Here is a 14,270-nt window from a genome sequence, read left to right on the forward strand (position 1 = left end):
GGAACCACTATTCCTTCCTCTCAAGCTCCCTTTAGACCAATCATCCAAATGCAAGCTGCCATTCTCAGACACCACCCACGTCCCAGGATACAGTGAATAGGACTAATCCAAAAATTGACAAGATGACTCAAGCTAAGCCAAAGAGATTTTATCCTCAGATTTTTCAATCTGACAGGAATAGGTTAGAAAACAATTCTCCCTCTTTCTCTGTCACACACACACATATATCTACTCATATATAAATACAAAGAAAAAAAGCATGGAAGGATGTACAGACACCCACAAGTCAACCATGGATATCTCAGAGCAGTAGAACTGTAAAAGATCTATGTTTTCTTCTTCATACTTTTCCTGTATATTTGGAATTTTTTATAAATGAATATATATGATACTGTTATAATAGAGAGGTGGGTATTTCCAAAAACAGAATAAATAAGTTGGATGTTTTGAAGTTTCATTTTTCCAACTTACAGAGAAATTAACCATCTCAAGATATGCTCAGGTGGCTGAGTACATTTCCAATGATAAGTGTGTACTACTTTACCATCCTAGAGAACGAACACCTTCATGTGCTATGTTAATGATGTCCTAACAGTAAATAAAAGGAAGAATAAGTCAGGTAACTTTAATTATGCCACTGTTTCCAAACACAATTCCACTGTAATACAGACAAACAATATCTAGATTTATTTACTTTAGCACTTAAAAGGAATAATATTTCTTATATTCAGTATATTTGTATTCTTCAGTGACGTGTTTCCATGTAAAAACAAAGAATCAGTAAGTAGAATTCTGCATTTCACAACAGTGCAAACTCAGTCTAAAGCTTTAAATACCTCCTCCTCCTTAGACTTCTCAGAAAATGTACGACTGTGATGTATCTGCAATGAAGATTAACAATAAAATAAAGCAATGTGATTCTTAACCTCCTCTAGGTCATTTACTCCATGGGAAATGAGTCCTCATGGTCATTTACTCTAGGTCTGATGATTCTCTAGGAAGAATTGGGAAAATATGAAACTACATTTCCCCCCAAAAAAAAAAAAATCCAGGACGTTCATAGAACCCTTTAAGTCTATCTAGGTATCAGAAACCTCGGTTAAGAAACCCTGACATAAAATGAAGACTTAAATAAAATCCCTTAATCCACAAGGTATCCAAATTGTTTTTACTCTGTCATAGATTTGCTGAAAATATATAGCTAGAAATCACATTTCCGGTATACCTGCAACTGGCTTTATCTCTAGTCTTGCTGCCACCACCATCCATGCACTGCCTACACAATCCATCCAACAATAGTGATCTATTACAAATACAAACTTGAGGATGTACCCTGCAAAACCCTATCTTCCCATCATCAAGATTAAATCTTGTATTTACCAAATGAAGAGAAAAAAGTTATATACACATATACATAGTTTAATATCACTACTTATCACTGCATAAGCAGTTAATAACATATAATCCATGTTGCTGAATTAACCAGAGAAGTGTTTTTCAAACTGCAGTTTGAACCACTAGTGAATCATGTAATCTATCTAAGTAGTTCATAACCAAAATTATTTTTAACAAAATAGAACTGAAAAGGGAAAAAATATATGCATATAGCTAATCTTCATTACTTGCAAACTCCCATATTTGTAAATTTACCTACTTGCTCAATTTTACTTGTGACACCAAAATTAATACCTGCAGTACTTTCTCAGTCATTCGTAGACATGTGCAGAGCAGTAAAATATTTGGGTCACCTGCCTGCCATACATTCCCAGCTGAGGTCAAACAAGGTGACACTCTGACTTCTTGTTTCAGCTCTCATACCGTAAACAAGTATCCTTTTCATGTTTTACTTAATGCCATGTTTTCACATTTTTGTGCTTTTTGTGGGTAATTTCACTGTTTAAAGGGACCCCAAGTGTAGTGCTGAAGTGCAGTCTAGCTTTCTTAAGCACAAGAAAACTGTGATGTGCCTTATGGAGAAAATATATGTGTTACATAAGCTTCATTCAAACATGAGCTGTGAGTTCAATGTAAATGAATCAACAATATATATTAAATAAGATATTTTTGAACAGAAACACACATAAAACAAAATAATGCATTGATCAGTTGATAAAAACTATTGTGACCAGAGGCTCACAGGAACCTAACCCTGTATTTCCCCTAGGAGCAGTAGTTCAGTATTCAATAATTTGTGCCCGTGGCAACTTAACAGAATATAACTATCTCAAATTATGAAAATCTATTGTATTATTGTGTGCATATAATATGTGTCTGTCAAAGTGCACTTATTTCAGTTACACGCAGTCAACGTCAAGAAAGTTTGAAAGCCAACGAATCAGATAGATCACAAGGAAAGAAACTCTGAAAGGAGTGGTAAAATGGTAAGGCAGAAGACACAGATCATGGGCACACATGCCTATCCCTTTTTTCTTGCTAGACAAATCAACAATTCTACTGAATCCAGAATCACCTATAAATTGAGATTTGATTGGCAGATCTAGGATAAAGCTTACACATGTATTTTATAAAAGTATCCCAGATATTCTGATGTGTTGCCAGGATATGAACCGCTATTCTACCTCTTAAACTGATGGTTCTCAAAGTTGGGTCCTTAGACAAGCAACATCAAGATCACCTGGGAACTTATAAAAAATGCAAATTCCCAGGTCCCATCCTAGACCTACTGAATCAGACACTATGGGGATGAGATCCAGTGATCTGTGTTTTAACAAGTCCTCTGGGTGATTCTGATGCATGCTAAAGTTTCAGAATCACTGATCTAAATCTTTTGGGGGTATTTTGAAAGCTTTGATGAATACTAAGGTGGCTGTACTATTTCAAATAAAGCTGAAGGGTAACTCCTACTGACCAAGCACCTATAATGTACAGGCAATCTTCTTCTAAGCATTTTCTTTATGGAAAGTAACCCCTGTGCTTTAAATCAAAGTAAGTAAAATTTATGTATTACTTGTATAATGATCAAGCAGCACTGTTTCTTTAAGCCTCCATAACACAGTTTCTTTTCCTCAGAACTCATTAATAGGCACTATTTTTAATTCAATTTTGCCTCTTCTAAAAGGTGAGTCTACAGCAGACCATAAAAATTGTTTCAATCCTCTAACAACTGTACTGGGGATCACACACTTCCCTATATAAAAGTAACAATATGCACCAAAAAAACTCATGGCATTCTGGCATACACAAATCATTTCAAGACTAATTTGCCAAAATTAATTCAATAGTATATTATAGTCAATTGGCTATTACATGAATTTACACTTTTCATTCAGTCAATAAAAGTGAACAACTACCATATACTACCACCTATACTAGATGATAGGGGATACGAAGGTAATACAGACAAGGTCTCTGCGTTCATGGGGCTAGTTACTGAATGAATAAACATCACCAACTACAATGAAAGTATAAGAACGTACAGTCTGTATGAAATATCTGGCTTGCCAGCATGATACTTGAAATAGGATAGCAATACCTGTGACTAGTGATACCAAGAGAAATCATACATCTTTTCATGTCATATTACAGTGGATATACTTGCCAAAATACTATTTAAACTCATCACTACTTCAAATTTAAGATAACTTGATCCAATTCTAGGTCTTGTTCTTAATGTGTTAATAAAATGTATTAAAAACTATTTTAATATTTTGATATATTTCAATATAATTAGTTTATTTGATTTTATGCACTTAAGACATTATTCTGAGGAGTTTCACCAAACTGCCGAAAGAGTCCATGGCACAAAAAAAGGTTAAGAAGCCTTGGATAATGATTCTCAGATCAGGTACAACAACCCTCATTTGGAAATTGAGGGAGGAAGCATTTTGGGGTTATTCCAATGGGAATGTTCCAGAAATTAACGGGCAGGAGATAGAAGTAATAAACTTCCTGTTTTGCCCATGACAGTCCCATACAACCAACTATAAACAGAATGCTAGTAGTGTCCCAGTTGAGAAACATCTCAAGAACCAAATAAATGGCATGACTACCCTCACCAATATCATACTTTCTAAAGTTTCCAAACGGAAGTATTCACCTCAGAGTTCACTGGTATATTAGAATGCCTCTCTTCATTCACTTCTCCAGTGTGCACCACTCACTGAACAGATTTTCACCACTAAAATCTATTTTTTCTAATCTATCTGATCTAAAAAAAAAAATCTATTCTGAAAAACAAATACAATATTTAATTATCACTTATTCAAGGCCCAATTATTACTTTAAGGATTAGCTGAAGATTTAGTTCTCTTAGCCACCAATTTTCAAGGTCTTTAACTTTTTTAATCAATTTGATTGTTAACTGCTTTGCCAGGAAACAGGTAAGGAGAAAAATACACATATTAATTTGCTAATGTTTGACAGCTATAAAAATATATTTAATTGGCAAGAGAAAAAATGTGAAACTTTATCACAGAATAATGTATGGGAATATTCTGTATATTTATTTTACTCTTCCATACACCTTCATATTTGTTATCCTATATAACTGAAAATTGTTAATAAAAAAATAGTTGGATGTATAAGGCACTAACTTAAGTATTTACAAAACATTTAACCTTTAGAACTACCCTTGGAAATACATGTCATTAAACGAATGAAGAAATGGGGCTTAATGAGGTTAGGTAATTTACTTTGCCCATAAAGTGGCAGAGTCCAGGAATGCAGTATAAATCATAATTTCAAAGTTCCGACAACGTCATCAAAGAATTGAGTGCTGAATGTCAACTCCCCAATCAACAGCCTCATACCCATTGCACATCAAAAAAAAAAAAGTCACCCTGGTAAATAAAGATATGAGTTAGAGAGCTAGCAGACAGGCTGGCTCTTCCACTCTGCATTTCTCTAACTTCATAGCGATACTAGCTGACAGGCAAAAAGAAACCTAAGAGCAAACAGATATAAGGAAATATGCTGAGTAGAGTCTAGAAGTGACTGCCATCTTCTTCCATAGTATTAATCCCATAAGAAACAGTCCTGCATCACGAACAGGCAAATTTGAAGTTCTGTTCCATTTAAATAGTATAGACAAGGCAAATAATCAAGGATCAACTTTAGGTTAAAATCAAATAATCATAATGTAATGGACCTTCTGCTATCTACACTGGTCTCTTTCCTAGGCTTACTCCTTTCCTCCTCATGCTGTCCCTATGTACCCATTACTGTTTTTCTATTTCAACTTTAATTATAAAACTAAATGAAGATGCAGAGCTATGTGTTTAAGTGATACAACCAAACTCAATCCAAGTGGCTGGCATCATGGTCAATACCTGTATTACAAACTTTCTATCACTTAAGATAGCAAGTGACAGAAGAGCCTGGGTTGCTATCCTGTTATCTTCCAGTTTTATTTAGGTACTGAATAAAACAAAGACACGATACTTTCCTTACGGCATTTAGTATAGCTGGGGAAAAAAGTGTCTACTCTCTGTCATGCATGCACTCTCTCTCATACAGACATAACATTGACACACACATCCTTATACATACAATCCTCAAGTGAGAAATAAGAGATATTAGAAAATTAAAATAAACTCAAATGGTAAGGAACAAAAGTACTACCAAACTTCAAAACATTTACAGCAATGAGTAAGAGTAGTAAAGACAGTGAAAAAAAATTTCATGAAAGCAAGGGAAATGATCACATCCAAAACATACACAGAGTGGATTGCTCTAGTGAGCTCTAGGAAAAATTATTGTCGGATAGTGGATAAATGTAAATGAACCTCATAAAAAAAGAACTATAAGCCAAACTGATGGCATCTCAATAGAGCTAAAGAGTTAAACTGTATGTATTAATATCTTCCTAGTACTTAATGTCACATTTGTGGTTCTTTTCATCTAATAATTAGCATTCTGGACAATATGCCCAGTAGATAGACATGTGGATTCACAGATGCAAGTAATTTTTAGAGCCAAAGGTACTTTAAAGGTCACTCAGTTCAATTCTATTTCACAAATGAGAAAACTAAGGGCCAGGAAGGTTAAATAATTTCTACAAGGTCACACAAAACTTATCCCTTACAACTTTGAAAATTAATAAGTGTGAAGGGTTTCGCTTTCCTTAGAAGGACTTTGGAGACTTCTTTTACAGTCCTTAATTCAAATTTCATTTTAAAATGTAACACATACAAAATATTCTAACCTCATTAAAACACCTTACAAATTTATGGTTTGTAAAAACACACAAAGTATACAAAATTCACCTTGGGAAAAACCATGGATTAAAACAATTTAACTTCCTAACTTTTGATCATGTTACATACATATCAGTAGTAGATCTCACAGGCAGCTCCTTGGCTGGGAGGGTAATCCTTACCAACACATATATACTAACTTTCCCTGCTCATTGACTGGAAGACTTAGAGGTAGATACTTGATGCAGGCCAGACCAATAAAGCTCTCTATCACAGGAATCTGGAATTTTGCATCAGGGAAATGCAAATTAAAATCACAATGCAATACCACCTTACTCCTATCAGAATGGCCATTATTAAAAAGAAAAAACAATAGATGTTGGCACAGATGCGGTGAAAAGGGAACTCTCATACACTGTAATGTGGGAATGTAAATTAGTACAACCTCTAGGGAAAACAGTATGGAGACTCCTCAAAGAACTAAAAGTAGATCTACCATTTGATCCTGCAATCCCATAGGAAAAGAAGTCATTATATCAAAAACACATTTGCACTTGTATGTTTATCACAGCACAATTCACAATTGTAAAGATATGGAATCAACCTAACTGCCCATCAAATGATGAGTAAATAAAGAAAATGTTTAGTGTATATATACACCACGGAATACTACTCAGCCATAAAAAGGAACGAGATAATGTCCTTTGCAGCAACTCAGCTGGAACTGGAGACCATTATCCTAAGTGAAGTAACTCAGGAACAGAAACCCAAATACCATATGTTCTCATCTGTAAGTGGCAGCTAAGGTATGGGTATACATGGTCACACAGAGTGATACATAATGGCCACTGGAGATTCAGAAGAGGGAGGATGGGAGGTGGAGTGAGGCATGAAAAATTACCTATTGGGTACAATCTACACTACTGGGTGACAGGTACTCTAAAATCCCACATTTCACCACAATATAATTCACCATATACCAAAAAATCATTTGTAACCCCTAAATCTACTGAAATAAATTTTAAAAATTAAAAAAAAAAGGAATCTGGAATTTTGAACTGATAGCAATGTAACAATGGTGACAGTAACGGCTAATATACTACATGCACAAACCATCCCAAGCACACTACAATTTATCTTCCAACAACCCCATGAGATTTTATAAATAACATTAACCTACCCAAGGACTCAAACCTACATGTTCTGACTCCAGAACATATGTACTTAACCATTACCCTATATTGCCTCTCAAAAGATTGGGAATTGTTAAAGCTGAGTAATATTAATACTAAGATCACTTGCTGTCAAGGGCTTACAGCCTTCCCAAGACTTGACTATTCAACCCTTCCTTGGAATCTGAGATAACCCCCAGAATCCTTATAGTAATCAGATTTGGTTTCTGTTACTTGAAACCAATCTAAACATCCTGCTTGTCAAATATTCATAAGGCCTCATTTTTAGAGAACTGATACAGATGAAGTCTAAACTTACACCACAGATAAATCATCTCTTTACATCTTTTTCAAGGAATGTATTTACAAAAGGGATTTATAACAGTTTCTTTCATAATATCATTCCCTTAGTCAAAAACTTTTAATGACTCCTCCATGCCTATGGGATAATAAATAATAGTATAGTAAAGCTATAATGGACCTTAGATATCATCTAGTTCTCACCCCATTCATTTTACAGAGGAAGCAGTACAATGGTGAAGCTAGAGCCCTGGAGTCAATCAGCCTGAGTTCATATCCTGGCTCTACCATGTTCTATTTTAGGTAGGTGATCTTGGGTAAATTACTTAATTTCTAAAGTTTCAGTTTCTTTCTCTGAAAAAGAGGCAATAACAGCACCTACACATCCAACTGTTATAATGAGCTCTAAACCAGCGGTCCCCAACCTTTTTGGCACCAGGGACTGGTTTCATGGAAGACAATTTTTCCAGGGGGTATGGGGAGGTGGGACGCTCGGCAGCCCAATCTCTAACAGGCCGCAGACCAGTACCGGCCCAAGGGCCAGGAGTTGGGGACCACAGCTCTAAACCATCTGCTGAGTTTAATAAAGTGCCTGACATGTGCTCAACATACCCAATAACACATGCTCAATGAATATTAGCTGTGATGGTAGTGATGAACAACCCGAGGCTCAGAGAATGGGAGCAACTTCCCAAATTACATGGCCACTTAATGACAGAACCAGTACTAGAAACAAAACCACCAGAGTCACAGGTCGATGATCTTTCTTCTATACCACCCTACAAACCCCTAGGCCTAACATTCGAAACTATCTATAATGTGACAAAATTCTACCTTTTTTCCCAACCTAATTCCCACCCCAATTCTTATTCATTCATTCACCAAATATTTACCGAGTACCTTCTATGGTTTAAAGAGTTTCTAGTGCTGAAGATACAGCAGGAAACAAACGAAGGGGAAGAAAAAAGTAAAAGATGTCTGCATGTTTGAACGAAAAGAGTTAGGAGGATGATACCATTAACAATGACAGAGCACTGCCTTCCTGAAGTTTCTATTAGTAGAGAAAGGAGGATAGGTAAGGATAGAAAACATGTAACATGGGAAGAACCTTCCTTTAGTCTACTTAACATCCACAGAACTTGGTTTAAATATTCCTGTGTTCAAGTATTTACTTCAACAGACAACCTAAAACAAAACCTGAAAGCCCAAACTGTTATACCTATTCCCAAGAAGCCTTCTCTATAACATTGCAGTTTTCTCTCACTCCTCTCAACTACACTGACATTTAACTTTTTCTAATGCTCTTTTGATGTCTATCAGGTTGACTTAAGTCTGTAGTTTTTGCTAACTTTCCAGACATATGTTTTTGACCTCAATGACTCATTTAAGTTCCATGAAATCAAGGTCTGTATCTTCTTTTAATCCTAACACTTTAGCAAAAAGGTTTATACTTTTGATATACAGACCACTTTAAACAGTCTTCCTGTATCTTATTTAGATAACACCTGGCATTTCAATAATAGCTGGTACATCGTTTACTTTTGTTGAAAGACATGCTTCATGATTTTAAAGTATCAATTTACAAAACTGATTTTAAAGTATCAATTTATAGAACATTTTATATCCTCTTGAGAACCTATTATGAAACATTAAATATCTCAGTGTCAAAAGTAATTTTGCAAAGGTATTAAGAATGAACATATTCCTACCCTATCATTCAAAATATCACTTAAAATATTAAGATAATGGCAAAAATTAGGCAGCACATGAGGGAAGAAATGGCAATTCAAATCAGTCATGATCTTTTTCTTTAAAAAAATAAGGTGAATCACATGATTCATGGAGACTTTGGCTCATTCTGGTACAAAGAAATATCTCACACAAATCTGTATATGCCTATGAGAGAGTTAATTAACACAAGATAAAAGACTAACACTGCAACCATACCCTATGTATAAAAAAATTATTTTTAAAGAGGCCTCTGACTCAACAGGAAAACTAGATTTAATATTTAGGTATACACAGCACCAAAATAAGCAACCAAAGAGAATTCCTGGAAGAACTTATCAAATTCTGTTAATGAAATCTTTTATATACATACATACATATACATATGGGGGAAGGAGGGAGAAAACACAAAAATATAGTTTCTGGTATAGAAAAAGAAACAGAAGATCATTCAACACTCAACAAACATCCTTCAAGCATATATTACATGTCAGGCACAGTCTCAGGCACTTGGAATATATCAATGAACAAAATAAGCAAAGATCTTTGCCCTTACAGAGATTATATTCTGCCAAGAGAAAAATCTAAATAATAAAATAGCATAGTTTCCCACAAATTTCTTGTATGCTTAAAACAACATATACACTCAGATAAATATAATGATGCCAATACAAGGAGAAGCAAAGTTAATGGACTGCTAAAAAAAAAAAAAAAAAAAAAAAAAATCTGTAAAGCTAAGTGCAAAAGTCAGATTAAGTGGTAAAAAAATTATACTTAATATTTAAGTCTGACCAAATCAACATCATCTTTTAAATTTCCCGAAGTTGTTATAAGTTGTTATAACAAGTATACAAAAACTATAATGAACTTAATAGTAATGATGTTAATTTCAGGTTATGTAAGTACGCTAAATACACAGCACAAGTCTTCGTGACATTAAAGGCAAGGGTCTGAATTCTAGCCTTGCCCATTTACTAGCAGTAAGACCTTTAAGTTTTTTCATCTATAAAAAAGAAACGGTAATACCTTATATGGCTTTTACCAGGATTAAATGATAACCAAATACTGGAAACAACTCAAATATCAAACAGATAGATGGATAAAGTATATCAATTCATTGGAATACTACTCAGCAATAAAAAGGAACAGACTGATATAACACAGGGATGAATCTTAAATGCATAGTGCTGAGCAAAAGAAGCTAGATGCAAAAAAGTATGTCTGCCTCCATTTATATGAAGTTCTACAAAAGACAAAACTAATCTAGAATGGAAGAAAACAAATCAGCAGTTGCTTGCAACTAGGGGTAGGGAGGGAATGACTGCAAAGGAGCACAAGGGAACATTCTCTGATGCTGGAAATGTTCTATATCTTGTTTTCATGGGTTATCCATCTGTCAAAATTTATCAAACTCTATACTATAAATAAGGTACGTTTTATTGTATGTAAATTATACCTCAAAAAAGCTGATTTTAGAAAAGGATTAAATGAACTATATATGTAAAGTCCTTAACACAGTATCTGGGACATAAGTATTCAATAAATGATAAATGTTATTAAAAACATCAACTACCACTATACAACACCCATGGGGAGGTGGCAGAATCACTGATCATCTGATTTTCCTGGTTTAGATTCTAAATAAACATAAGTTTACAGTATCCGACCTAGACCAAGTGCCATGAGCACTAGAGAGACCAAATTAAAGGAGAATGCCAAGTGGCAGACCTTAGGCAAAAGAAAACGAAAATAAGGAAGAAGGAAAAAGGAAGTAAAAAATGATAGCATGTCCAAAACAATCGAAAAGGCTGAGAATAATACAGTCATCAACAACAGAGTGTCACCAATACCAAAGAACACCTAGATCACCTCATCTAGGCATTGTCAGAATGTAACTCAGAACTGAGTCAATGACATAAAGTCTAAGGATAGTCCAATAGGTACACAGAGGAGACAGATCTTAATTTTATTGGGGGAGGAGGAGTTGGTAAGGGTGGATAGGGAGTCAGGGAGAGCCATCCATGAAGGCTTCATAAATCCATAAGCCAAGATTGTTTTGTTTTTTTTTTTAAGAAGCCTATGTGATTTTAAAAAAACTTATAATAAAGATACCTAATTAGGACATCTAGATATTAGACGTTAAATTAAAATACAATTCAAGTCAAACACAAAACATTCATGAAATTTATGCTATTTTACTGCTGCTTAGAAACTATCAAGGCAGAATCTTTTCTTAAAATACATAATTCTGCTCAATAGCAGAAGTCCTACAAATAAGACTGGAAGAACTGAACTGGCTGTCACTCAAGAAAGCACAAGTGTTCTGATATACTTGTATATGTTAATTTAAAAAAAGAAAATCTAACACCCCAATTGGACATTCTGGGAAGTAAAAGACTTTAGACTCAATCTTAATTGTTAGGGTTTGTTTAGTTTTGTTTTGATTTTAAGAACCTCCACTTTTAACATTAAAGAGGCAGAAAGGACAGGACAAACTCAGAAGTTCTGGGTTTCAACTCTAGTTCTATCAGAATTTGGATTTCCTCTTCCTTAAAACTGGGGCAGTTGAAGCAGGTTACTGAAAAGAACCCAAGTTTAGCACTTATGTATACTCTAGACTGAAAATCACAAGCGTTACTGAAAAAGTACAACATTGTGACAGGGGTCAAGCACCTATTTTTACTACAACATGAAGAAAAAACTAATGTGCAATTTCTTCCTAAATCAAGACAAAATACCAAAATATATGTTGCAAACTAAGGACTGATTGCATATATATCTTCCAGGGGTTAACCGTTCATTCTAGAACAGATTTCCTGACAAGTTCTAAAATAACAGGATCTAAGTAATTACATACAATAAATCTGTAACAGAAATTTCCAAAGTCGTGCTTTTTAAAGTTCAGTGCAATTAATTTTTGTACACACTGTAACTTCCTTAACTATCCTTCCCATAGAAAACTGAGCCAAGTTAGGAACAAATTTTATTTAAAAAAAAAAAAACGAAAAACAAAAAGAATGCTCACATGAGTCAGCTCTAAACCTTAGGCAAAAATGTTGGGTTTTGATCTTACACATATTTTAAAAAATTGAATGTTCATCCTGATGCTACGGCCATACTCATTTTCTATTGAAAATATAAAACTTTCAAGTAATCAAACACCAAAGAGAAATGTGATTAAATCACAGCAGAAAGTAGTAATGACAGGGTGACATAATGAGGTCAGAACTCGACCAGCCAATCAAAGGCATTTCCTGCAATATTAATAGTCAAAAGAGAAAGCCAATCACGGAAACCTCGAGCTTTCTTTTGACAGCCACAGAAGCAAGAGAACCAATCCACACACACCCGAGGTTGACAATAAGGCGGGACCGTAGGTTCATTGAAGAAATTCTTGAGGGTGCAGTTACTATGAACTTCGCATGCAAGTAACACCACTCCAGAGTCATAAACACTCTCTATCAAGCCAGATGAAATTCGACCATATGCAAAATTTAACCCATAGGGGGTGGGGTGGGAAGCAGCATTTTTGCCCAAAGGCACTGTATTATCAAAAATACAATTATCAATTTAGATGCACTAGATCCTCAACTTCTAAGGACCACCCTCCCATGACAATTCTCGAGGACCCGGCCCGGTGACAGCGCAGCCCCGGCGGGTCGCTCCGGAGCATCTCCGGGTCCTTTCTAATGCTGCGCACTGAGCGGGGGCCGTCCCGGTGAGGTCGGTAGAGCCCGCCCGCCCCGCGCCCGGCGCCCGGCTGGCGGCAGCTGAGCGGACAGTAGACGGATCTCTAACGCTACGTCCCGCTCGGTAGTCACGGCCCCCGCCCTCCCCCGCCGCAGTGCTGCACCGCCTCATCCCGCTGCACCATCTCGAGCGGGGGAGCGAGAATGATTCCCTTGCTAGGAGGAAGATGTTTGTTTTGAAAGTGCTCTACTTTCCATAGTCATTTCAAAGAAAACCCAATGCAAAACCAAATTTAAAAGTGGGAGTGATCTTTACTAGCCAACGAGTCCCTCGCCATCAATTAATCCCGTGCCAAGGAGGAGAGGTGGAAAAAAGGTAAACAGAGGCCATACGCCAAGTGCGGGCAGCACATCCCCTGCGCCATTCCCGGCCGCCGCTTACGGCAAGGCCCCCTTACGGCAGCGTAAGCAGCGCTGCGAGCTAATCACAACACTGGGACGCAACAACATGGCGGCCGCGGGCGGGCGCTACGCCGGCCGAGAGAGCTTACGCTACTCCGCCGGCGTAGAGTCCCATGCGTTGGAGCGGCAGCGGCGCCCTCCAGCGAGCGTAAAGCGCTCTGTGAATGGCGAGGCCCGACTGACAAAGGGGAGGGGGGAGGAGGGAAGGGGGGGTAATAAACACTCGAGTCCCTACCGATTCCTCCTCCTTCTCCATCCCGGTGGGCATCTGGGGCACGGCCCGGTTGATGGAGACGCAGTCGTTGAGATCAGGCATGTCCTTGCCGCGGTAGATGGGCAGCGGTTTGGCGGCGTCCAGCGCCCGCGCTCGGAAGGAGAGTTTACTCATTGTCTCCCCGCCTTACAGGAACAGCCCGGGCGGCGGCGGCGGGGCGGGCGGGGAGGGGGGGAGGACTCCCGCCGCCTCCTCCACCTCCTTCCTCAGTGCAGCGCGGCCGGCCCGCTCCTCCTCCTCCTCACTGCCCCCGGCCACAGCATGGGCGCCCACCCCGCCCGAAAACAGCCCCCCGCCGCCCGCGGCCGCTTCCACACACTAGATCCGCCGCTCGCCCGCCCGATCCGCTCCCTGCGCCATGGCCAACATGGCGGACATTACCACAGCGGCGGCGAGCGATCCCGGCAGCCCGCGCGAGAGCGCGCCCCCGCCGCGGGGACGCGCCTCGCCCTCTCCCTCCCTCCCTCCTTCCTCTCCCTTCCCCTCCCTC

General features: G+C 37.7%; 1 protein-coding gene across 1 annotated transcript in view; it reads right to left on the reverse strand.

The window, feature by feature from the left end:
* EPC2 (enhancer of polycomb homolog 2 (Drosophila)) overlaps nt 1–13,923 on the reverse strand; it is a 128,541-nt gene extending 114,618 nt beyond the window's left edge. Inside the window, exon 1 of the mRNA XM_012659457.1 lies at nt 13,742–13,923. Within this exon, the coding sequence (XP_012514911.1) occupies nt 13,742–13,894 (153 nt within the window). The 5' untranslated portion in view covers nt 13,895–13,923. The remainder of the gene's footprint in view (nt 1–13,741) is intronic.
* Between the last annotated feature and the right edge of the window lie 347 nt (nt 13,924–14,270).

Source organism: Propithecus coquereli, unplaced genomic scaffold (assembly GCF_000956105.1).
Source record: "Propithecus coquereli isolate 6110/MARCELLA unplaced genomic scaffold, Pcoq_1.0 Scaffold118, whole genome shotgun sequence".
Lineage (NCBI taxonomy): Eukaryota > Metazoa > Chordata > Mammalia > Primates > Indriidae > Propithecus > Propithecus coquereli.